Source organism: Pelodiscus sinensis, chromosome 18 (genome assembly GCF_049634645.1).
Source record: "Pelodiscus sinensis isolate JC-2024 chromosome 18, ASM4963464v1, whole genome shotgun sequence".
Classification (NCBI taxonomy): domain Eukaryota; kingdom Metazoa; phylum Chordata; order Testudines; family Trionychidae; genus Pelodiscus; species Pelodiscus sinensis.
In genome coordinates, this window is record NC_134728.1 from 22,782,261 (window position 1) to 22,807,196 (window position 24,936).

Here is a 24,936-nt window from a genome sequence, read left to right on the forward strand (position 1 = left end):
TGCAACTCTGAGAATATCTGCTTTATACCTGCAGGTATCCACATCCACAGACAGGGATGCAGATATCCATGGTTCATTTTTGCAGATGCAGATACCAATTTTGTATCCGCGCAGGGCTCTAATGCACTGTTTTGTTATTGTAGGTTTCTAAATGGGAGCAGGGCTGCTAGCGTCAGATTTTGAAAAAGCCAGACCTGATGTGTATAAAAGCATTCCTCAAAAGAACCATGAATTTTACATACAGATGTAAGGGAACAAAGTCAGGTGCTATAAGTCAAATTCTGGGTCATGCAATCCTAAGTATTCCTTTCAAAGGTAAGGATGCCATGTTACCACATCCTACATGCACCCTCTATGGTTTTTAACTTTACAAATACACACTAAATAAGGTGAGCAAATAACTGTTTATTATTGCACGTAATCCAGCAGAACGGACTTAACATTCTGGCCAATATTATACTGAGCATAGTACACATCTTTCAAAGCCTGTGAAGAAGGCATTCTCTGTGAAGAATGAAACCGTTCTCTATCTTTGTAAGACCTGAAAAGTTAATCAAAATTTCCTGGTCATTTTTGCAGGCATGCAGTTTGAGGGAAATTTGTTATTCTGTATCTAAAAAATCCCCAAAGCCCTAAGAGACTATATATATATTTAAATATGCCTCGTAGGGCTTTTGTTTATGAAAGCAAATCTATCTACTCGTCTACTTTTCTGAGAGCATTACTGGGAAGAAAGCATACTACTGAGTGCACATCACATGCATACAAAAGTGGGAGAGAAATTGCCTCCGCATTTTTTTAAAAGATCCGGTTTTGTGCTTAAATATAAATAACAATCTCTTAGATCTCTCAATCATATATGTGGTTAAAAAAAGCAACAGGCATATTGAAACTGTACAGCTGGCAACTAAGTACCAGCAAATGGGTCATAACATTTCAAGCAACTGAGCCTGGTGTTTACATTTATATTTAGAAAAAGAAGAGAGAGAGAAATAAAAAGATGAATTGTTAGTACCTTGTGCTCTGTGAAAGTTCCTAAAAGATACTTCCCTGCTTTCTCAGGGCTGGAACAGCCACATGGTTTCCAGAAAGGGATCAAATTAATTTTCCCTCCCACAGTTAATACCATGTATTTGCTACTGTAGCAACATTCCTGAGCTAAATAAAGTCACAAAATAAACATGGTTGGAGGAAAAAAAGAACAAAATTATCATCACTTATGTTTATCTTAATTTTATCTCCAACAACCGATAAATTATACCTAAGCAGAGTGAAGATTTTACCCCAGTGTTTCCAAGATGTATCAATCCATACACATTTGCTCCATTGTATTTGAAATCCTTGCAGATTGGCATCTGGAACTCTGTTTCGCTCCCTCCTCCTTCAACAATCAGTTTTCTTCCTTCCTTTCCTATTTCCTTTCCCATTTCTCATTTTCCTTTCCTATTTTCTCCCAACCGTGCTGTGGGACCTCAGGGTACATGAGGTGCATGATCAACTGTAAATACATTACTTAGGTACCTTAGAAATTTATACAAAATACATACTGATTTTAAAGAGAAAAAACTGTCCAAGCACTCAGTCTCACACTAAGCTGTAACTTCATCTGTGCCATCTTTATATCCTTGTATTGCTAAAGGTCAGAACATACCATGTAGGAAGCATCTCATTACAAAAGCATAGTAGGACTCTCAGTTTTAGTTCTTTTTAAGTATTATTGCATAATGTTAAGGCCTTTCAGTCTCAAATACCAGAATGATGCCTAGAATTATCGCCTCTTTATTTGATTGCTGGTTAAGGCCTGTGTGGTACTGTCTCTTTTAAAATCTGAGGCCCAAATATATCAGAGCCTGTCTGGATTCCTTGTGTTGTTTCCTTTCTCTCTTTTAATGGTTCCACAATATGCTTGTTTGAAAAATCCATTCCCGTTGGTTGGAACAAGAGGGTCGGAAGGCCATGGCTGTAGCCCAAGGATGAGAGACAGCAGACACTGGCGATATGTAGTGATGGTGTTTCTGTATTTGGAAGCCAATTGCCTAGTTTAATAGCAACTTACAGCAGCAGCATTTTAACAGGGGTTTTTTTTTTAAAGGAATTAAGGCAAAATATTTCGTCTCAAGTTACAGCTGTGGAGTAATTTGCTGCAAAAGAATCTTATGTAATATTGGTGACATGAACAACTCTCAGCAGCCTGATCTGGTGTAAGAGGTGCTGTGTAGTTTTTAAGCAGACCTGGTTTCCACCTGCTAATATTTGCCCACTCAAGTAAACAGCCTCTAATTAGCCTGTTAAGCATGTACAACACCATGCAACCTGCCTACTGGTTCTTCAGCAGCCGCATGTATGACCCAGCTGTCTGGTGTGAGGCTGCTTGCTTGCTTTACACTCAGCTCAATTTCAGTTGCCCCTCAGCAGGAAATTATTATGGAAGAGAGGAGAGGAAATTATGTTGGTTTCTTCATGGTAGGTGATATTAGATTCACTGACTTCCAACTATGGGGTCCCTCAAGGCTATGCCTTGTTCGTAAGTCATTTAACTCCTTTTGTGGAGCAGCAGGGGAAGTAGCCTAAGGCTTTTGCTAAGACTGATAATACTCCTGGGTTTGGTGGAGTGGTTAAACAATTCCAGCTCTGGGAGGGTGTGATGTGTGCTCCTGCTTACCCCGTGCATTGCATTGTCTCCTTGCTTTTATTGACATTTTCTGGGAAAATTTTTGACATTGAGTCGGTCAAGGGCATCAGAGAACAGAGGGCACTTAAGTGTACACACTTCTACAACTACAGATAAATCCCTCTTCCCTGGCATGATCAGGGACTTTGGTGAGGACACGTTAAGGCAATGGCTAGTTCCTACAAAGGAAAGAACAAGAAAAGTTTACAAAAATCCAGGCTTCTTGTCTGACTGGAGAGTCACCCACCGACTGGGAGCAGTGAAGCTAGCCAGATACTCAGAAAACTTTCTTTGAAGGTTCATGTTTCCTGTGCAACGTTAGGTTCTAACGTCCTCCTGGTTGATGTTTCTGTATGTCCAAGCATTTAATCCCTGCCAAGGTCCATGGTTTACAGCAGTGGCAACATCTGTCCTGAGCAAAGATCAATGGAAGAGTCAGTGAGGAGCAATATGTACAACCATTCCTAGGTGTGTGGTATGAGAACGCAAGGAGCTTCTGGTCAGAGGGAGTGTGCTAAGATGGCATCTCCCTTTCTCCCTGGATCCTTTATAAGGGAGGATGCTGGGATCTGGTCCTTGAGGCTTAAACACAAGCTTCACATTCTGCAAATTGTCTGTGGGCAGACCTGGAATAAACTTGAACTGGCCACTTTCAAAACCATCTCTTTCAAGTCAACCAAAGCCTCAAGAAGAGTCTTTTATCCAATGGGGCCACTAAGAGCTGCTTTTTGTCCTACTGCGAAAGGCAGCAAAGACAATTAATGTATTTCCCCCACTGGTTTCATTCACACACTTGAAATAATGATTAATACATTAAGCCACATAAAGCAGGGTTTAGCTGAGCTGTTTTATCTACTAGTTGCCCCAACAGAGGCTATGTCTCGAATGCAAGCTTCTTTTGGAAGAAGCTTTTCTGGAAGAGAACTTCCAGAAAAGCTTATTTCGAAAGAGAGCGTCCACACAGGAAAAGTGCAATGAAAAAGTGATATGCTTTTTCAAAATAGTGTGTCCAATCAATGTGGGCGCTATCTCACATTTAAGTTGTGATTAGTCTGGATGGAGTGGCTACCAGGGCACCTGTGTTATTTCCTAGAGGTCTCTTCTTTCAAAAGAACTGCCCTTTCTGCCTCCACACATGCCTTTTTCTGAAAAAGCTTTTTTGGGAAAAAGGCTTCTTCCTCATAGAATGAGGTTTACTGCCGTTGGAAGAACTCCTCTGTTCTTTTGACTGTCTGTCTTTTGACTCATTGGCAACGTGGATGCAAGTATTATTTTTCCGGAAAAATGGCCATTTTCCTGGAAAAACACTGCAGTGTAGATGCATCCAGAAAGGGAGCTTGATTCACGTTTTGAGTGGACGTGGGCTGAAAAAAGGCCTGTGAGCACTAGGTTCAGGCTTGAGGCCAAGTTAGGACTAAGGTTAAGGTGCAGATTCAGTAGCTGTCTTGCTTGTTTGCAGCCCAAGATAGTAAAAAACTTGTGTGAACTTATGATAAATTTACTGTTTGGGGTTGCAGCCTCATGTGGACTGTGTACAAGGTGCCACCATGCATAAACTAAACCTTCATCCCCATTCAGTGTCCAGACCATCCCTGAACTGTAGTTTAATCCTAATCTGAACCAGGCTAACTTTACTATACCTGGAAATCTTACTCTGTAAACAGGGGAGCCGACAGCCTGTGCGAGCCCTGAGCAAGGTGGGGGAAGGGCCTGGCTCTCCTCTTCCAGAATGCTGGAATGGGTGGGGCCTTAAGCAGAAGCGGTGGGGCTGGGGACAGCCATCCCTCCACGCTGCCCAGAGTGTGGCGCACTCTCCCCTCCCCAAAACCTCTGAGGTGCATGAGCACATGGTGTGGTGCACCAGCAGCAATTTAAAGGGCCTTGGGCTCCCAGCCGCTCCCTTTCAATTGCAAGGCCTTGGGGCAACTGGTCCCTTTGCCTCATCCCCCCGCCCCCTACCCGTCAGCCAGCCTATCTGTAAGTCATGCTCATTTACCTTGAGTGGGGGGTGAAGGGTAAAAGTTTATCATGCGACTTACATTCAATCAAAGCAGTTAAAATTTGAATGTTGGAAAACAAAGTCCTTCCCATGAAAAAAGCAAATGACCAAGAATTCATCAACTACAGTAAAATTTAGCGAATATAACCCGCGCACGAGTATAACCCGCAGTTTTCCCCGATTGAGTAAAAAAAGTCTTGTATACCCCGCGCACTTGTATAGCCCGTGGGGTATACAAGACTTGGTTTTACCTTGTATTTCACACTGTGCCGGGGGGGGGGGGGGGGGAATTCTGAGGCCGGAAGGTTGGGGGACTTAGCCTGCTTGCAGGAGAGGAGCCACACTCACCCCCTGGTTCCTGTGCAGCCGCAGCAAGGCCCAACCTCCGGGCGGGGGAGCACTTACCTCCTGGTTCCCGCGCAGCTGCACTCACTCCCCGGGTGAGTAAAAAAAGTTTTGTATACCCTGTGGACGAGTATACCCCACGGGGGTGGGGCGCAGGGTTTGTAAAAACACATATAACCCGTGGGATATATGCGCTAATTTACGGTAATAGTTTTGATCATGAATGCATTTGAGAATCCCTATCTGTTTGAGAACTGACAACACAAAAAGAGGTGATCTTTGTTGAATGAATTATTTGTTGTGAATTATTGGCCCAGAAGGAATTTAAAAAAGAAAAAAGGCGGAGTCTTTCTTTAAGGAATTATTCAAAGCAGGCGTTGGAAATTTTCTCCCAATCAATGCATGTCACTGTTTCATTTCCATGTATTTAGCAATCTTACCTTGTCTGAGGGGTGCATCATGTCAGAAAATGTACAAATAAGATGGCCAGACCAATATTCAATAAGATGACCATGCAGATCATGATTGTGTTAGGTCCCTAAAGGGAAAAAAACAAAGCAGAGTATTATCCACCATGATTCAAAGGAGGACACAGATACAGTTCCCTGAGCTACTGCCTAATTTAAAAAGGATTTTAACCAATTTCTTTCAAAAACGGGTTCTTAAGTGTAGACAATTAATTGGCCTGATTTTCAAAAATACTGAGTACCTCGCAGTTCCCACTCTTGATCCTCTGATTAAATTTTCTTTCCTGTCTCACCAGGCTGAAAAGACCACGGCAGGCTCTCTGCTCTTGTCCCAACAACTAATACAATTCAAAATTCTACCACCTTTATCACAAATTGTCTATGTTTGCAATGTTGCTGTTTTTAAGAAGAAAAAGTTGTTTTATTTTTGTCAGAGTGTCCTAATTTGGGACTAGACAAGAAAACAGCCTGTGAAGAAACGAAAAGCCATTTCCTTGTGATATTGATTTTCCCATCGTTGTTTTATTGTATTATCTGATGTTCTAACACTGCCATGGGTCTGGGAGAAAACCATTTTAATTTCCTCATAGGTGAAGAGATAGATGAAGCACAGGCTTATTTTATATACCCACATCGGATGTGTGAAAATGGTTTCAGTCATCGAGAGAAACAAAGGAACATTTTAAATACAATGTTAGACAGTAATTTTCTGTATGACCATTTCTTTTCCATCCAGAGGCAGGACTTGCTGTGAAAGTTCCTTGGGAGGAGGGGGGAGAGAATCTCTTACAAATGATCATGGGATCCAAAGGAAAATTGGAGGCCTCTAAATAATTACATTGCATCACAAAAACTTGAAGTTGTGGATCCCTTCTGATCCCTTCTATGTGCACAGCTAGACTGCGGCAGCAGTGAGTGTTACAGCGATCGGGGAAGGGAAATCCATTACCTGTAACCGGAGCAGCAGAAATATGCTGCGAACAAAACCATCAAACTGAATGCGTATTAATTTCAGGATGAACAGTAGTAACTGGATGCCTTCTCAGGGGGACAGTTTTAGACAGTAACCTGAGGCCGTAACGATCAGTCACCCTGACCTGTTTGTCACTGGGGCTGCCTCACAATGGATAAGAAGAGCTTTCAAACAGAATTCTGCCATCAAGCAATGAAGCCTTTGTCAAGCCATGAGCTCAAACCAAAATCCCAGATTAAACTGTCCCCAGGAGTTGGGGTCCTGAGCTGTTGGCCAGCGCTTTCCTCTCTAAGTGGGCAAACTTAAACCTGGCATCCAAACACAAACAGAAACTTCAGGGGACATTCAGATCCCAGTATCAGGACAGGGACTTGTGCTAGTATAAGGCCTTGTCTTCACTCCACGGAAGATCAATGCTGCTGCAATTGATCTTCCGGAGTTTGATTTAGCAAGTCTAGTTAAGACTCACTAAATCGAACTCAGAGGGTGACCCCACTGATGGCCAGTACTCCTGCTCTTGCGAGGACTAAAGGAAAGCCGCTGGGAGCATTTCCTCCCATTGGCCTCCCGCTGTAGGGATGCTGCCAAACTCAGCTTAAGGTAACCCAAATCCCGCTACGTGTTCTACATAGCTGGAGTTGCGTACCTTAAGTCAAGCTGCCGGGTCTAGTGTAGACCTGGCCTCAGAGAAGAATGATACTCCAGTGGTTAGGGTGGTAGCCTAGAGCACAGAAAACCTGCATTCAATTCCCTACTCTACCACAGAATTCCCATGTGACATTAGGCAAGTCATTAGACCAAGATTTTCGAAAGCAAGTAATGTTTCTGAAAAAAAATGAGGGGTCCTATGGCACCTTAAAGACTAACACATTTATTTGGGCATAAGTTTTAGGGGGCTGGGACCCACTTCATCAGATGCTGATGATTTTGACCACTGGTTCACTTGATACATGCCACCGACCCATTTGGTAGCAACTAGGGCTTTTGATTACTGACAGTGAGAGGTAAGCCAGTGAGGATAAAGTAAGAACCCATTCTAACAGGCACCCAAACGTTGAGGCAGAAAGTCAAACCCAAACCTCATCTGACAGTCAAAACAATTAATGTTTGTAACAAAAGATTCCAAGCACCTATTCCTCCTGAGCTTGGAGGCAGAATTATCTTTAAATATGATGAGAAACACAGTGTTTATCATATTATGGCTCCATCTAAACCCGGTAGACTCTGGGAAAGCCATTTCTTATGAGAGTTCCAGCCTAATTTCTAGGCCATAAAGGTTTAAAGATGCCTCTGAAACTCTAGGCATGTAAAGCTTCAGATCCTTTTGAGGTTCATTGCCCAGCTCTTCTAGATACAAACCAGTGAGCTGGAGGTGAAAGGCCAAGTCTCGATCTCCTGAGCCTCCTGTCACTACCAGGAAACCCTGTATTAGGAAGGATAAAACTACACCAGAGACCTTTCAGAGCGTCCTAGATTTTAAGGCTAGAAGAAACCTTGGAGCATCTAGTTATATTACATTTAAATTGCCTTCAATTAACCCAGACACTGGCAAAATGTTTCACTAGAAGCTGAACTCTCGACCCAGCCTTTTAATGTGCACGTGCAAATTTTGAACACACATTTGCACATGAAAATTGGTGAGAGGTGTGCTGCCACCCCCAAGCGAACACAAAATTTCAAAGGCCAGTTTGACCCCACATGCAAGAAATTCCCAGTCAGGATACCATGCAACATCACCTCTTCAAATTCATCTACTTCCTGTGCTGCTGCTGCTTCAGGGGGAGTCTCCTTCTTAGCTACCACTGTAGGTTCGAGTTTAGCCACAGCCTTCATCTCAGTCTTTTGCTCAGGCTTGGCTTCAGTTGCAGCTTCTGCTTTCACGGCCACCTTGTGCTCAGCCTTGTGGTGTTGCTTCAGATCTTGTTTATGTTTGAGCTCTGGCTTGGGCTGCTCCGATTTAGATTCTGCTGTGGGCACTGGTTTCTCTTCAGGTACTGGCTCATGCTGAGTGACGGGTGTGCCTCCCCTCTTCTGCAGTTCTGCTTTGTGTTCAACAGCCCTCACCTCAGTTCTTGGTTCTGGGGTGACTGATTTAGTAGGTGATTTGGGGACAGGGAATGATTCTTCCTCAAAGTCCAAGGGGGGAGTGACTGGGGAGGTCCTCACTGCGTAGCTGTGATAGCCTTGGTATAATTCGACATCGGGTTCTTGCACAATCCTCTGAAGGGGCTTGATCTCCATCTGATCTGCCGAAGTCCTGGTGTTGCTGAAGCGAATGGAGCTCTGCGAGGCAGGTCTGCTGCTGGCTTTCTCCCCAGGTGCCAACAGTGCACTGGATGGCGTGTTGGGCCTACTTCCTGTGTGGCTCCCGTCTCGGTTGGTATCCCCATTCCAGCTGCCAGGGCTGAGGAAGCCATCCCTCTGTGAACTCTGCTTTGCCCGCTTTGCCACCGGCGGTGTTCCAGCGGGACTTGGTGATGGCATTTGGGCTGGATTTTCCTGGGGGTTGGCAGAGTCTTTCTCGTGGAGCTGAGGGCTTTCTGGAGGGGTGGGCTGTGGTGGCACTTTGGTGGGTGGTGCAGCCTCTTCCAGGTTCCCCATATTCTCAGCATTCTCAATGATTTCCTGGAGCAGCTTCCTCTTCTGGTACTCAGGGCCTGGAGGAGAAGAAAGGAAGAGATGTTCAACATCCTCAGAGAGTAGCTGCTCACCTTCCATCTGCCCCCATGTTCTCATGAGCTAATGGGTGTGAGTGAACTCATGCTCAAAGACCCCTTCAGATACTTGCTATCATGTGGGAACACAAGGGACCTACTTTTCTGATGCCCTGTGACCTCCCAACTGCTTTTTTTTTTTGAGGGTGCAAGTTCATTTGAGGGTGCAAGTTCACGTCTGCAAAAAACTGCATCTACATTTTTGTGTCTGCATTTCACTACACATCAAATGATCTGATTTGTAGGTACGCACAGGAAGTTAGATTCTAGCTACTAATATGCATCATGAACCTAAATTTGCACCTCCAAAACTAAATATCTGAAGCTCAGGAAGAGCGTGTTTTCAGAACCACTGACATTACAGATGGGAAAGATCCTTGAATTGGCCATCATTGCTCCCTTCAGTTAGAATCAGGACCTGCTTACAGTCTGCAACATCCACATAGTCACTTTGCCAGGATAAGGTAAATTAGAGTGTCGAAAGTGGGTGAGGTAATATCTTGTATAGAACCAACTTCAGCGGGTGGAAGAGACAAGCTTTTGAGCTACACGGAGCTCTTCAGGTAAAGGTAAGGTAACACACTCTGTATGTGCTGGCTGGGTCCTGCAGGCCTCCTTGCTGTTTCTGTCATGTCCTCTATATACAGCCTTGGTTCAAGTAACTAAGGGTATGTCTACACTGCCACCCTAGTTTGAACTAGGGTGGCTAATGTAGGCATTCGAAGTTGCAAATGAAGCCCGGGATTTAAATATCCCGGGCTTGATTCGCATCTTGCCAGGCGCCGCCATTTTTAAATCCCCATTAGTGCGGACTCCGTGCCCGCGGCTACACGCAGCACGGAGGTGTACCGGTAGTTCGAATTAGAAAGCCTAATTCGAACTACCTACTCTATGCCGCGTGTAGCCGCAGGCACGGAGTCTGCACTAACGTGGATTTAAAAATGGCGGCGCCCGGCAAGATGCAAATGAAGCCCGGGATATTTTAATCCCGGGCTTCATTTGCAACTTCGAATGCCTACATTAGCCACCCTAGTTTGAACTAGAGTGGCAGTGTAGACATACCCTAAGGCTTTACCTTAAATATACTGAAGCCCACTTCTGTCTAGTTCCACTGGATACTGTCTAGGTCAATAGCTTAGATGTGACTCATCCAGGAAGGCTGTGCACCCTGACACTGTATTTTTAAGGACAGCCCTGATTTTAGGGGGTTATCCTGTATCTGCAAGGCCAGTCTGATACGAGCACCAGTCGGTAATTCAACACATTCCTCTTTGAAACTGGTACTTACAGGGTTCCACTGAAAACCGCCCCCCCAGAATTTACAGGAAGAAAAGGAGGTTCTTCCCACCTGGAGAATATTACTGTATTTCATTCACATTCCTCACAAACAAGCCTTTTGTTTGCATTTCCCAACAGCTAAACAGTCCTGCTTCATTTCTCCAAGTGAATGACTTAGCCAACTGGGAGATTTGCTGACGGTGACACCCCAGATCAGGTTAAAGGATATGCTGAAAAATCCAAGAGAAAATTCTCTCCCTCTCTGTTACTAAATCTGTGGACTAAGAAACCCCCCTGATAGTCCAAGATGTGGGGGAGAGGGAAATAAAAATGATCTCATATACCTTTGTAGCTCCTTTCAACCCAGGCGCAAAATGTTCTTTACAAACAATCAGGTATCACAATCGCAGCTCAATGGAAACACAGTGAGGTAGCTGCCATTCTCTCCCTTATACAGACGGAGAAGCTAAGGCCCAGAGACACAAGGTGATGTACCAGGGTCACACTGTCACTCCAGTGAATGGCTGGAATAGGACCCCAGAGTCCTGACTGTCCCAAGTATACACTACTGGTATCAGGCTACTTTGTACATGTCGTGACTGCCATCGCTAGCAGGTTGAGAGCTAAGGTGAGTACAAATACATGTGCAAGAGAATCACACCCCACGCTCATAGTGTAGACACATAGCCTCAATCTCACCTTCCTGTTTTTCTCCAGATCCCTTCATTCCCCCCCCCCCTGTTCTGATACAAATGGGAATGTCTCTCCCTCTCGTGTTCTTTGTTCTCATCACTTGCCCTAGAGATAGGTTCCATGCGTGGATTTCCCTTTGCCTGAGGAAAAAGGACGTTGTAGCCATCTCACGTGAAAAGAGCCAGGTTGGATTTTCTGCACTGCATCCAAACTCCTAAAATCACAGTCTGTTTTCGGAAGGGTATCACCACACTCTGGAAACAGTCGTGTAGCTGACACTGCCCTTCAAACAGGCAGCTAAGGGAAAACCAGGACAAGGAGCTATAGGTGCACATATTTTTAAAAAAATCATTCCTTGATTGGACTCCCCTGCACCTGCATGAGGAAAGTCGAAGGAGTCATTCAGACAAAAGGGCATATGTAGCCTGGCTGTAAACCAGGGGTAGGTAATAAGATGGAGGCAGTTCATCAGGGTTAGCTCCTAGAGCACCACTGCCACTTTATTTATCTGCACCTCTGCCAGTATGGGCGCTTGCACCTCCGGTTGTCTGCGGACCGCCGTTCCTACCTAATGGGAGCTGCGGGAAGAGGTGCGGATGGGGACATTGATCCACGGCCAGAGGGAACTGCAAGCACCTGTACCTGCAGAGCTGCAGATAAATGCTGTGGCAGTGGCCCACTAGGGGCTAACCCTGGTGAACTGCGACTGGCCCATGGGCCGGTTAATGCCCATAACTGCTGTAAGCAGAGTCACAGACCTGAACAATGTCCAGCATGGTGACCTGTGGCATGGAGATTCTGTTTATAACCACAGAGCAAAGACCCGTTGCAATTCCACAAGGTGACTCCGGGATTTAGGTTTCACTCTGACCTCATTTGACTTGCTGATGTCAACACATCTTAGATGATTGTTTGCCTATCAGTAAATCTCTGCTTCTTGATAGCTCTGCCTGCAGGACCAATCCCCACCAAACACACCTGCTTGCATTTGGAAGCACACTAGAACATTTTGGCTTCTTGAAAACAATCCGCAAAGCCCTGCCAACACAACCTGCCCTGCACAAGCCTCTCTCCATGGGGAAATGGTGAGGAAACAAAGAACAAATAGACATGTGGTCACATCACTTAATGCACGGCTGGAAGGAGCTTAAATATCACAGGGGCGGGTGCAGTGCAGGAATCTGAACAGAATGGGATAGAGTCATTGGCCTATGCCAGCTGCCAACGGGCAGCAAGCAAAGGTGACAATGCAGGAATGGTGCTTTGGTCCCTGGTCTACAGGAGGGTGGTTATCGTTATGGATATTACAGTGGTGCTGAGAGGCCCTGAGACCAGGGCTGCATTGCACTAGGTGCTCTGCATACACATGGTAAGAAACAGCCCTTGCCCCAAAGCACTTGCAGTCTAAACCAGACAAAGAGTGGGGGAGAAAACAGAGGCATGGGGAAAGGAAGTGATTTGTCCAAGATTACACAGGAGTTTAGAGCCCTGGTACACTATGCAGGAGACCATGTCTCATTCCCTCTGGTTGCAAAATAGCTTCCTTCCATTCCCCATGATTACACTCCCTGTGACAGCAGCTCCGCTAAGAATCCTTTGGCGAGGTGGTGGAGAAGCTGGGGTCTATTTCAGCTAGTATGATTGCCAAAAAATCCTGCCGACACTAGAGCAAACAAGCGTGATTTAAATCAGAGGTGGGTGCTTCAGTAAAACACGTCTGTGGCTATTCGTCTGAGTAAAATACTCAGTTAATTCTGAATTCACATCCCTTTTGCGGTCACTGTATGCCAGTATTTCAGCACACAAGTGTGCTGGCACAAACGGTGAATTTTAGGGGATTGTTCAAATATATCATTGAGAAAAGTAAATTTTGAATTTGTAATCATGCCTATTCAGACTGAAAACCTCATGATGAGAGCTCTGCATTGCCGATCAGGAAACAGAAATACACCAGGTGTCCAGTGTGCGTTTTGAATGTCAATGCAACATGCTGCCAGTGACTGATCAGTGGAGCAAGAAGCACGGGCAGGAATTACTTGGTGAATCATTTTGAACAATGAATTTGTCCAGTGGTTATCCAGCACCAACCACACTGGGCTCCTATCCACAATAGGCGCTGCGAGTTGCTATGGAAATACAAATGGTGAACAATACTTGGAGCAAATCTTACATCGCAATCCAGGAACAGGCAGAGGCAACACACATGAAAATATTATTTGCTCTGAATGATGCTTTTGGCTCCTGCCTTGGAAAACAGGATCCTGTGTGTTTCTGCTGAACTCGAGAGCTTCTGGGGAACAGAATGTGTGTAGCAGAGTATGTGCTCCCTAGGGAGAGGGTCTTTTGAGTCTCCCTGCAGTGGACTGTCTAGCCAATTAATCTCGTTTTCTCCCCGCCCCCAAGCATTAACTAAAGTTTTGAGCCTGACCCGGAAGCTGGGCTTTGGCAATTTACTCCTTTTACAAACTGTATGCTGCTAACTCTGACCTGCAAAGGATGGGAGGTAGGGGTGAAGCATGGCATTTATTTTAGCCACCCTGCCCTGCCTGCACGCTCTTGTCAATCATAAAGAGATCCATTCAGGGCCATTTATTTCTGTCTGCAACTAGATTATTTAGAGGCCATTTCACCAGTTGTTCAGTCTCCTCAAAATAGCGACCTCTCCGCCCGCCTTGGCTTCTTCACCTCTCAGCTGGTGCCATCTTCTCCCTCTGAATAATTCACATAAGAAAAATCAATCTCACAAACATACTGGCACTCCCAACCTCTCTCCCTCTCTGGCTTCTGCCCTGAGCGTGCAACGTTTCAGCGAGGCCCTTTCCCTGTAGGACTTTTGCCCCCTTTTCTTACACCTGTGATATTGCACTTACTAAAGGGCTGGTGTGATTTGCACTGGCAACGTAGGCACTATTTTTGCACCTAAGTGAACTGCAGGTGCAAATACGAGCACTTTGTACTTCCAGCTACTTGAGGGGCACCCACAAAAGAGGGGCAACCCTCTTGGGATATGGCTTCACTGCACAGTTACTGAGGCCTCCGTCTGAGTTTAACCCCAATACCCCAGCCATCCACACAGAAAAACCTCTGCCCTGGGTTTGGAGGTGCTTTGAGTCTGGGGCGTCTGGCTTAGCTGAGGGTGCGGGTTAGAACCTGGGAGCTTCACTCAAGCTGGAAACTGCCTGTTTTACAGTGAAGATGCCAGCAAAATCAGTCAGACTTCCAATGCCTCCCCACCATTCCATCAGGGGACAGACAGTTCTCCCACAACTGAATTATGAACTGGGAATGACTCCTAGGGCAATTCAGCATGAAGAACCACTGGCAAATACAGAACCAGTGAGGACACAATAACATGATATAGCTTTGCTATGGAGGCGCTCGCAGCCAGATTAGGCAAACTGGGAGCGCCGAGACTTGTGTGCCAATTGCCCGAATTAAATCTGCAGTGAAGACATACCCTTGGGAACTTGGCTGTGTCTGTCCAGGGCTCCTCTCACAAGAGCTGTGACAATAATGGATTTTTCAGTTCCAAACTATCAGGACAAAAATGGTTTCAACTCTAACCAAAAATTAATTTTGGCCTGAAAGAAATATTTCAGTTGGCCCTGAAATATGAGTGTGAAAAAAATGGTACCCAGCTCTACTTCACACTTATAACACGGGGGGAAGGATGTGCCCAGGATGAACATCATGCTGCCAGATGTGTGCAACTAGTTGTGGCCTGAATCCTGAGGTGATCGCACTGTGAATAGAAATGACTGATGTGTCATGTGATGAGAAGCCATGGGAGTTACTGCCATGGGATTGGAACCACGCAAAAAGGAATAAAGAACATTTATTTTCTCTTTTGTGTAGATATGATTTCATGGACTTTATTTGGTCTCCATAAACTCAAGTCTGCAGAGAAATTGGCGGTTGTTTTGTTATTTAAAAGCCATGTACTTAAAATAAAGCTCAGTAAAAGAGAGAGGAACATCCTGACACAAGAAAGATTGGCATGAAGGAATTCCATTTGTAATCCATTTGGTTGGAATTTGATTGAGAGTAGGCCAGATTGTCAGGTACACTCTACATTTACACCTATTTTGGCACAGCAGTATGAAGGGATTTTAGTGAAAATGAAAATTCAGGCCATTACAGTTTTGTTTAGAGATGCGTGTTTTCCTGGTACTGTTGTATCATTTTGCTTTTCTGTACTCCACTTTCTCAGTAAAACCCAATTCACAAGCCCCCTAGTTCAAACTAGGGTGGCTAATGTAGGCATTCGAACTTGCAAATGAAGCCCAGGATTTAAATACCCCGTGCTTCATTTGCATGTTTCCGGGCGGGCGCCATTTTTAAATCCCCTTAGTTCGAACTGACTGCCCGTGGCTACACACAGCAGTCAGAAGTTAATCCGAACTAAGTCCTTAGATCGGATTAACTGTTACTCCTCCTGCAATGAGGTGTAACAGTTAATTCGAACTAAGGACTTAGTTCGAATTAACGTTTAACTGCCGCGTGTAGCCGCTGGCAGTTAGTTCGGACTAAGGGGGATTTAAAAATGGCGTCCGCCCGGGAACATGCAAATGAAGCCTGGGGTATTTAAATCCCGGGCTTCATTTGCAAGTTCGAATGCCAACATTAGCCACCCTAGTTCGAACTAGGGGGGCTAGTGTAGACATACTCTCATAGACTCATAGACTCTAAGGTCAGAAGGGACCATTATGATCATCTAGTCTGACCCCCTGCGCAATGCAAACCACAGAATCTCACCCACCCACTCCTGGAATAATCCTAATCTGATGAGATTCTGAATGCAAAAGGCATTGAGATGATTCAAGCACTTGAGGTTTGAAGAAAGAATGGCAGGCTGTTTCAGCCCCAGGGGGACATTTTGCAAAGGCTGCACAAATTACGTCATGGAATCACCACAGATGAAAAAAAAATCTAAATATATACTTTAAAAACCCCTCACACTGGGAATTCCAATTTCCTCTTACATGCATGCTATAAATACGCTGGTGTGCTGGGCGAATTGTGGAACTATGAGTGACAGCTGATGGTCTCATGCTGGGATCAGATGAGCTATTGTTAACTGAAGCGTCACATGTTGGCTCACATACATGCCAAGGCATGTTGGTGTGTCTCATCTTAAAGCCAGTTACAGTAGAATTGACCATCCTTTGGTACCCAGGAAGGTCCCCCCACAGAGATGTATCTCCACTATCATACAAAAGGGACAATGGAAGTCTGCAGGGAATTTGGACAGTATGGGTGGGGATTTTTCTCCTTCAACCTGCAGAATGTTTCTCTGTGATGGAGAGGAGCAGATCTGCTTTCCTAATATATGTCCTGTTTTCATATGTTAATACCAGAAATCATTGTAATCCTTAAGATGTTCAAATCAAAAGAGAAGTAAGCACCATCATCTACAGGTTAATGAACGGGTTTGGGAGTCTGGACACTTGAGTTGTATTCTCAACTTTACTCCTGATTTCCTGCACTACCGTAGTCAAATCATCTAGCCTTTTTGTACATACAGGCGCTCAGAAGAGCAATGACAAAACAAGTCAGGAGAAAAATGTCAGAGTATGGACTGAAAGTTGTCTGCGTTGGCCACTAGAACTGCTCCACTGCTTGACAAAGTCAGGTTTACAAAACTCAAGAAGAATGCCTTTCCAGTTGGCTGTAGTTCGGGAAAGTTTCTGACATTTATGATGCAGGTTCTAGCACTAGCTAAACCATCTAACAACTCCCTAATGCTCAATCACTAAACCATCATTAACTCCCTAATGCTCAATCTCAAGAAATAACCTCCTAAGTATTTTCCCAACAGAATCACTGGTATCAGAGGGAACAAATTAAATAGTAACTAATGATAATATTTTGCTGTAGCAACTTTCTCACAGCATTTTATAGGCATTCATTAGCTAACCCTGAGAACCTCCCCTCCCACGCAAACCTAAAGGAAACACTGTATTCCTCTGGCAAAGTTAGACCAAAACAAAAACAAGGTAAAGCTCTTTAAAAGCGCAGGTCTGCACACAAACTGCTACAACCCTGATGCACAAGCAGAGGATTATAGGAACATGATAAAGGCCCAGGCAAATCTGAAACTAGATCTGTTGAAAGAGGGAAACAGCGGTAGGAAGGTATGAGCACTAATTTATTTAGCTATTTACTTGCTTACGGGCTTGCTGACAGAGAGGGCAAAAGGGGCAGTTGCCCAAGGGTTTAGTGATTCAAAGGGAATCACTGGAGCTCCTGGTCACCAGTGCTGCAACTGCAGCAGCAGCCAGAACCCCAGGCCCTTTACATCACCGCTGGAGCACCACACCGTGCACTCAGGGTGGCTCTGGGGGTGAGGCTGGCTGTGCTCTGGGCGGTGCAGAGGGCTAGCTGCCCGGGCCCCGCCCCTTCCACCTAAGGCCTTGTCCTTTCCAGTATCACAGGCTTGGGGCCCTTCCCAGCTTGCTCAGGGACCCACGGAGACTGTGGGCTCCCCTGCTTGCTTATTTCCCTCCAGATCAGTTCCAGCCCTTGCTGACCTGGGGAGCAAAACGCTTTTGGGAAAGTGTCTTGGATTGGTAGCACTGAGCAAACTGGCCTGCTGTGTTTGAGGAAGTAGCACAGCACTCCGCTGCTCTTCTCAGCCTCCCCTCTCCCAGCTGATCAGGGTGCAGCAGCTCAGAATGAACTAGAGGCTGCTCCCCTTCCCCTCATCTTACCTGGCTGATAGAAGTCTGGAGAGAGTTCCCTGGCCATCGTCCTGGCTACGCTGGATTCATTGTTAGCTGCCTGAGCGGCTTGCTCAGCTCCATCTGCCTTGGCTTTGGCATGGGAGGTCCTGTGGAAAGAACACGATCGTGACACCGAGTACCTTCCAAAGCTCTGAGCTGCGCTGCCCTAGTGCATGGCAGGGGCTACACGGAGAACACTAAAGAATTACAAATCTGGCACCTCATTTCCCAATAATCCCTTTGATAAGTGGGCTGAAGGACCAGAGAAAAGTGTAATGTTACTAAGATATTTACTGCCACCCCTACTACCACAGACCTGGGCACCATTATGTAGTTAAAAACAGACACACTTATTACCACTGACAGGTGGCAAACTAGCACTGTGCTGAGCTACCCATGCCAGCCAGCAAACAGAAGCCACTCAATCGAAGTGAAAATCCACGGCCTATTGAAAGCAAAGCAAAAAGGGACAGATGGGCAAATAAGCTAGGTACACAACTGCTTAAGCAGAGTGGGTACCCACTTGTGCACTTAATTGTGCATGAGAAGAGGGGTCTGTAGAGCCCTGAATAGAGACAAAATTTTGTCTCTGAATCTGCATCTGTATCGGTAAAATTAGCTGCGCATATCCACATCCACAGCCGGGGATGCCGATATCCACAGATATCCACAGATTTGCAGGGCTCTGGGTCGCCGTCTGTACAAATGTGCCTAATTAGCCAGCAATGATGCTAACAAATGTCAACTGTAGAGACTGCAACATGCCTCAAATTAGACATGCAACGGCACAGATGAACTCTAAAAATACGGCCCACCACATACATCTTGCAGCATGCTCTCTAAAACAGTGTGGCCAGTGTCTGACTCTCATCAGAAGCAAGTTCTTGAGTGAAGGACCTGCCACTATTCAGCAATATTGCACGGCTTCCACATGTTCAACTTTGAGGAGTTGTAGCAGGAGTGCCCCAGCCAATCACAATTGCTGCAGTGGGGTGTGAAGGGAAAGACCCCCTTTGAGAGATGGCATCGTTGCAATCTACATGATGGAATTCCATTTCCATAGCCAGGGGACCCCAAAGAACGGCTTGTATGTCACACTCCTTCCCTCTCCCCTCCTTCGTCAGTTTGGTGGCATTTAAAATGGTAAGTTCTTGGGCTAGGGGCCATGCCTTTGTGTGCGTGTTTTGAACACTGTGGTCATTTATACACTGTACATGACAATAGCATCATGGCCTCAGGGCCAACTGCAGCCTCAAAAGTCTCGAGTGTGGTACACAGCCAGGTTCATCTCTCCTGCAGAGGAGCAGTCTGTGGAGGCCACAGATCCTGGTTTGCAACAGTGGGCAAAATTTGGCAAGTTCTGTCCCAAAAGCCTGTCAGATGACCATAAATAAAACCAGAGTCCAGTCTTCCAGGCAGATCCCCCTGTCCATATTACTGCCACAGCTGTCCTTGCAATATGAAAATCACCTGTAGTGGCATTGATGCCTCCTCTTGCATAACTTGGCTTCTTGAGTCCTGTTCAGAAACATCTCCTGCTTGTTTCATAAAGCTAACTCAGCTCTCTGCCTGTCTGGGATAGTTCTAAATACATAGCATTTTGGTCCCTATGAGCTTCACAAGAGAAGTTAAACTAACCTTGGAACAACAACGGAACAAAGCTGACTTCAACCGTGAAACTGAATCTTCAGACCAAAAGAGATCAATTCTGTGCATACACAAGCCACCTGTTCCCTCAAGGCTAAGAGTACTTGTTTTCCTACTCCTATCATCAAGCCAGATTTTCAACAGCTTCCTGAATCATGCCAATCCACTTTTGCAGACACGTATATATGCATATGCAAAACCACATGCATTTGTTGCATATGGACAGTTAAATGTACAATTATCTATCTGAATGTGCAAACACAGTGTAGGTCTACACTGCAAAGATAAATTGGAAAAGAAACACAATTTGTGGTATGCAAATTGCTATCTTTTTCTGCTTTACTGTCAAAAAAGGCTTTTCTGAAATTTGGTGCGTCTACACAGCACCAAATTTTGGAAAAAAGCGCTCTTTCGACACATCCCTTCCTCTTTGTAAAACGAGGTTTATAGGGATGGCGAAAGAGAATGTCCACTTTTTCAAAAAAAAATTCCAAAAAAGCGGACGCTTTCCTTGGACACATCATTGTTTGCCCAGGATGCCGGAAAAGCACTGCTGTCTAGACGTAGCCACAAATACTATTAATTACAGACATTATTAATCCTTGCAATAATCTACGAGCTAGTAAGTGACCTCTAGTGGTCCTTTTCCCCCACATTCATACACAAAGCCCTTTGGGTGAAACATAGGTGCTGTTCGATGGCACACAATGACAGAACAACATCTTGCAACTGAAACTGAGGGAAGACACTGTATTCCATTAGGACTGCAAAGGGAATTTTTGGTACACAGAATGTAATCACTCAAGTTTAAACTTAGCCAGGGGAGCAGGATAAATATTTTTACTCCAAATGCCCACTTGCATATGTGTGAGAAGGAAGGGTGATGGTTCATGCAAATATTGCAGGTGCAATAAAAGAAGTTGCTGAAATCTTGCAGTTAACTTTCTTTCAGGTGAAAAGTGAGAGAAGCATCTATGATTCTTGGTCACAATGGTTATGGGGAAGAATTAATTGCCTAGCACGTTTCTGAATCTTCATGCTCAGCAATGCTGTAAAATACCTGTGAACTAGAAAGGCATTCTGACTCGTAACACGAAAGTAACCACAATATAGCTCTTTCTATGCTTCAGAATTCCTATATCTTCCTTTATGCTGGAAATAGGAATCATCCTATTGCTCACATTTACCTCACATCTTCCCTCTTAGCTTGCAAGCTGAGCTGTCTGGGCTATTTTTCAATTTTTGTTTTTCTGTCCAAAATTATTAGCGCTCCCGAAACATCCAGAGACACTAACTGATGAGACAGAAGTCTGCAATTTTAAACCTCGACTGCATGCAGGAGATCACGGGAATCTGTAAACAGAGAAAGTGTCTCCTTTTTTGGTAGCATATGATCAGTGTGATTAATTCCACTACAATCTGGGGAGGGCGTGGTGGCATATTTATGTGCTTTTCATGCCTAGGGAATCAGTGTGGATTCACAGTATTCAGCGCAAAGCCTGAAAACTGCCTTCACCTTGGGGAGAGGTGCTCATTTTAATTCTCCAAAGAGATGCTCCAAGAATGAGCCCAACTTGACAAGCTCTGATGGTGCAGCTTCCACAGTTGGATCCCCGAGGGTCTACCCAGAGAAAGAAGCCCAGGCGTTAGCTACTTATTTAGGGTGGGATTCTCAGAACCTGCCCTACATGTGTCAGGGTGTTTGCCCCACTGATCAGATGGCTGAAATTGCACATTTGGGGTGCATCTAGACTATATTCTTCTTTTGAAAGAGGAATGCAAATGCGGGACATCGAAAATGCAAATGAAGTGCTGATTTACAAATCTCGTGCTTCATTTGCTTAATCTCTTCTGATCGCTTTTTCGGAAAAGATTTTTTTTTTTAAAAAAAAGCAGTCTAGACGGGGTTCTTTAAAAAACCACCTCTTTTTCGAAAGAACCCTGTAAACCTCATTTTTTTAGGAATAAGGGGGCAAGAACAGGCTGCCCTTGTGTGTGCTGGTGAGAACTCACTCTCTTGTAGTCATGTTGAAGATGATGCATCAGACTCTCTTGTTTCTGGCAAAGGCACTAGGGGGTCTTAAGCTACCATGGAAACTCCTACATTCCTGGGCTTCTCTCAGCCTTTCTTTTCAGTTGAGTTGCTTTGTGGTCACCCTTATACTCATCATGCTCTGGCCACATCCTCTTCCTCTATGCTGGGGGCTGTGAGAGAGGCAGTGTAGAGCCATTTGGACACAATGTGGCCCTCGAGGTGCTGGAACAATTTGTATAGTGGAGATACTGTGAGCCATTGGGCCAAACTGTGAATCCTGTATAGAATGGAAACCATTTCAAGATGGGGTGGGGGGGTGGCTGCACCAAGGCCATCCTTAGGGTTTATGGGGCCCTACGCAGTACGAGTTGGACCTCCCTGGTCCGACACCCTTGGGATCTAACTGGTCCCAGATGAGGGATTTTTCCGGACTGGGGAGGTCATTTCAGGCCCTCCCCAATACCTCTCTCCCCACTACCTGGCTCTTCCTGCAGCCTAGCTGAGCTGTGTACCAGCTCCTGGTGCTCTCCCACAGCACAGCTGAGTCACGTGTACTTCCTGACCCTGCTACTCCAGCAGCCCAGCTGAGCTGTGGCTAGGGTTGCCAGATGGTTGAAACAAAAATACCGAATACTCCCCCCCCCCCCCGCAAAAAAAAACCACCATGAAAAAATTCTGTTGAAGGGGAAAAAAAGGGGGGGAGGCCAAAGTTGTTGGGCAAAAAAAAAGGGGCTACAAGGACTTAAGCCCTTTTGTGCCGGCAGCCTTGGGGAACCAGGTGAGCATGAGGGCTGGGGTCAGGGGGCTGGAGGTGTTGGGGTCTGGGAGGGAGGAGGGGCCGGACACTGACTGTTTGCAGGGTTGCCAGGTGCCCGGCATTTTCATCTCCTGGCCAGGGAAAAATTCAGAAAATACCAGATATCTCAGGTGTCTGGTATTCTCTGAATTTTTTTTACCAGACAGGAGGCGAAAATACTGGACTGTCCGGGTGAATACAGGACACCTGGCAACCCTACCTGTGCCCTGGCTTCCTGCCCCTCTTCCAGCAAGGCATGCTAGCTCCTGGTTCCTCCCTCACAGCCCAACTGAGCCATGTACTAGCTCCTGGGCCCCCACCCGTCTGCAGTTCACCAGGACATTAATTCCAGGTCATGCAGGACCCCGGATGTTGCCGGATCAGAGAATCCCAGATTTTAGAGGTGCAACCTGCACTATTAAATTGGTGTTCCTATGCCTTATGGGCAATTGTTAGAGATGTGATTTTATAAACTTCAACAACACACTAATGAAATAGTTTTAAAGCGAACTCAGGTCCTGTAGACTAACAAGTAAATTCAGGAATGGATGGAATTTACCTGGTGTTGGCAAACACCTGTTAAATGGCTTTGTTACCACTCCAATGGCTTTTTCACAGGTTTGATGTCACCCCATATCATCATCAGCCTGTTTGCTTTTGTATACTGCAGTATGAGCTAACACAAAAGTGGGATCTCACTCTAAAGTGATTAATTTGAATGGACTTTTAGGAAAGTAAAACTAGGAACCAATTCTGGGTGTATTAAGGCTTATCTACACAGGGGCATTAATCCAAGTCAACTATCTGAATTTGAAGGGCATTAATTAAACCCCTGTGTACACACTCTATTTAAAAATAAACTGGCCTTAATTTAGTTTAGTTTAATTCACTTTAATTCTGGATCACTGCATCCACGCAAGGATTCAATGCAGTTTAACTAATCCACTTCAAATTCTCACCATTAGTTAATTCAGATTAATTTTCCTGGATGTTCCAGTGTAGACATGACCTCAGTCTCTCCCTGAAGGGTAAAGAAAGGAAGTGATTTCTAGGCTTTGCAAATCAACAAGGCCTCAGACCCAGTTGCCATCAATCATGTCATACATTGATTCATGGTGGGGTGTGGCAGAGCAGAACTTTCAGAGCTCCTGTCTGGCTCAGGCTTGGTCAGCAGTGACACGCCAATTGGGGAACTGCTCAGTTATTACAACACACTATTCAAGCAGAGGATGGTGAGGGGCTTTCAGCAGGGACAAATGACTTTTGAGTGTGAACATCCTGGGTGCCTGGTGCCAGGCTGATACACAGAAAGTAGGCTTCCCTCCTCACTGGTGCATGAGGAATGTGCATGCTAATATGTTAGCAATGGCCAACGCAGCTACCCCTATTCATTCCTTAATGGCCCAGGATGAAACACAGCTACGGGATGGCCAGACAAGCCAATTCCTGATTACGCTAATCCTGTGGCAGACCCTGCTTGGTACACAGAGGTTTCCTTTCCTCCGAAATGCAAGATACGGCAGCCTCTTATCAAGCTGCTGCCTGGGGCTCCAGCGGTGGGACAAGCAGGTTGCTCCCTCTGAGGTAATACAGTTCCTACAGGCCTAGGCCCAGGCCTGGCAAGAACAGCTCAGTGAAGTCAGCCTGTCACATGAGCTGGTGCAAGGACCCCAGCAGCCCTCCCAAGCTAAGCCTGGCTGAGCTCAGAGCTTGGATGAGGAACACCAGGGTGCTGCAGGGCTCGGTGATGGCAATCCAGACCTAATTCTAGTGTAAGTGGCTGTAGCTCCTTTGAAGTCAATGGAGCAACTCCAGAGTTACACAGGTGTGAGAGCCTAACTCCTGCCTCCTGGGGAACCACACAGGAGTTCATGACCGGAAGTGAAGGGCAGCACACCGCCCACTGGCAGGGCAACAGGTCTGTAGCTCGGTAGAGTGTAGTCGCCTCACTGAGGTGTGGACAAGGCAGATCCTACTCTCAGTTACTGCAGCCAACAAAGTGAGTCTGGATTGCCACCACAACAAGTGATGGTGATCTGCCCCAGCACATAGTCTGAGTGCAGGGTCCTCCAGGTGCTGTGTACATAGATATTGTTCTAACAGCGGCTGGTTCCCTATCCCTCTGTCTCACTTCCACTCATAGGCCTGGGAAGTTGGGGTATGGAAGATGTGCAGCACCCTCACGCTTTGTGCCCAGCATGGCCCCACATCAAGATCCTGGCCACCAGCCAGAACCTGGGAGACCCACTGTCACCTGGAGTCCTGGTCACCACCAGTGGACTCTGCTCCTGGCCCTGGCCTGGGGCTCTGCAGCTGCCCCAAGCTGTGGGCCCAGCCTGGGGCAGTAAGGGGCACCTCACCCTAAAAATTGTTCCAGTGCCACTGCTTTCACTGAGGTAGCATTTTCTTGCAATTCTTCTAACACTATGGATTTGGGGCCTACAGCTGCAGCACTTTCTGGAGCCACTGCTTAGAAACTGGCACTTACTCGCCTAGGGTTGCCAGGTGTCCGGTTTTGAACAGACAGTCCAAAATTTGACCTTTCTGTTCGGGAAACAAATTGTGAAAATATGAATGAGAAAATATAAATGTCCAG

General features: G+C 45.7%; 1 protein-coding gene across 2 annotated transcripts in view; it reads right to left on the reverse strand.

Annotated features, from left to right (window-relative positions):
• Window positions 1–385: 385 nt before the first annotated feature.
• JPH2 (junctophilin 2) overlaps window positions 386–24,936 on the reverse strand; it is a 74,676-nt gene continuing 50,125 nt past the window's right edge. Inside the window, exons 3-6 of one of the 2 annotated variants that reach the window (XM_014578147.3) lie at window positions 17,851–17,969; window positions 8,193–9,112; window positions 5,456–5,553; window positions 386–3,078 (exon numbers count right to left, since the gene is read on the reverse strand). In XM_014578147.3, the coding sequence (XP_014433633.2) occupies window positions 5,473–5,553; window positions 8,193–9,112; window positions 17,851–17,969 (1,120 nt within the window). In that variant the 3' untranslated portion in view covers window positions 386–3,078; window positions 5,456–5,472. Of the gene's footprint in view, window positions 3,084–5,455; window positions 5,554–8,192; window positions 9,113–17,850; window positions 17,970–24,936 lie in introns of both variants that reach the window. The other variant, XM_006132225.4, reaches the window with a different exon arrangement.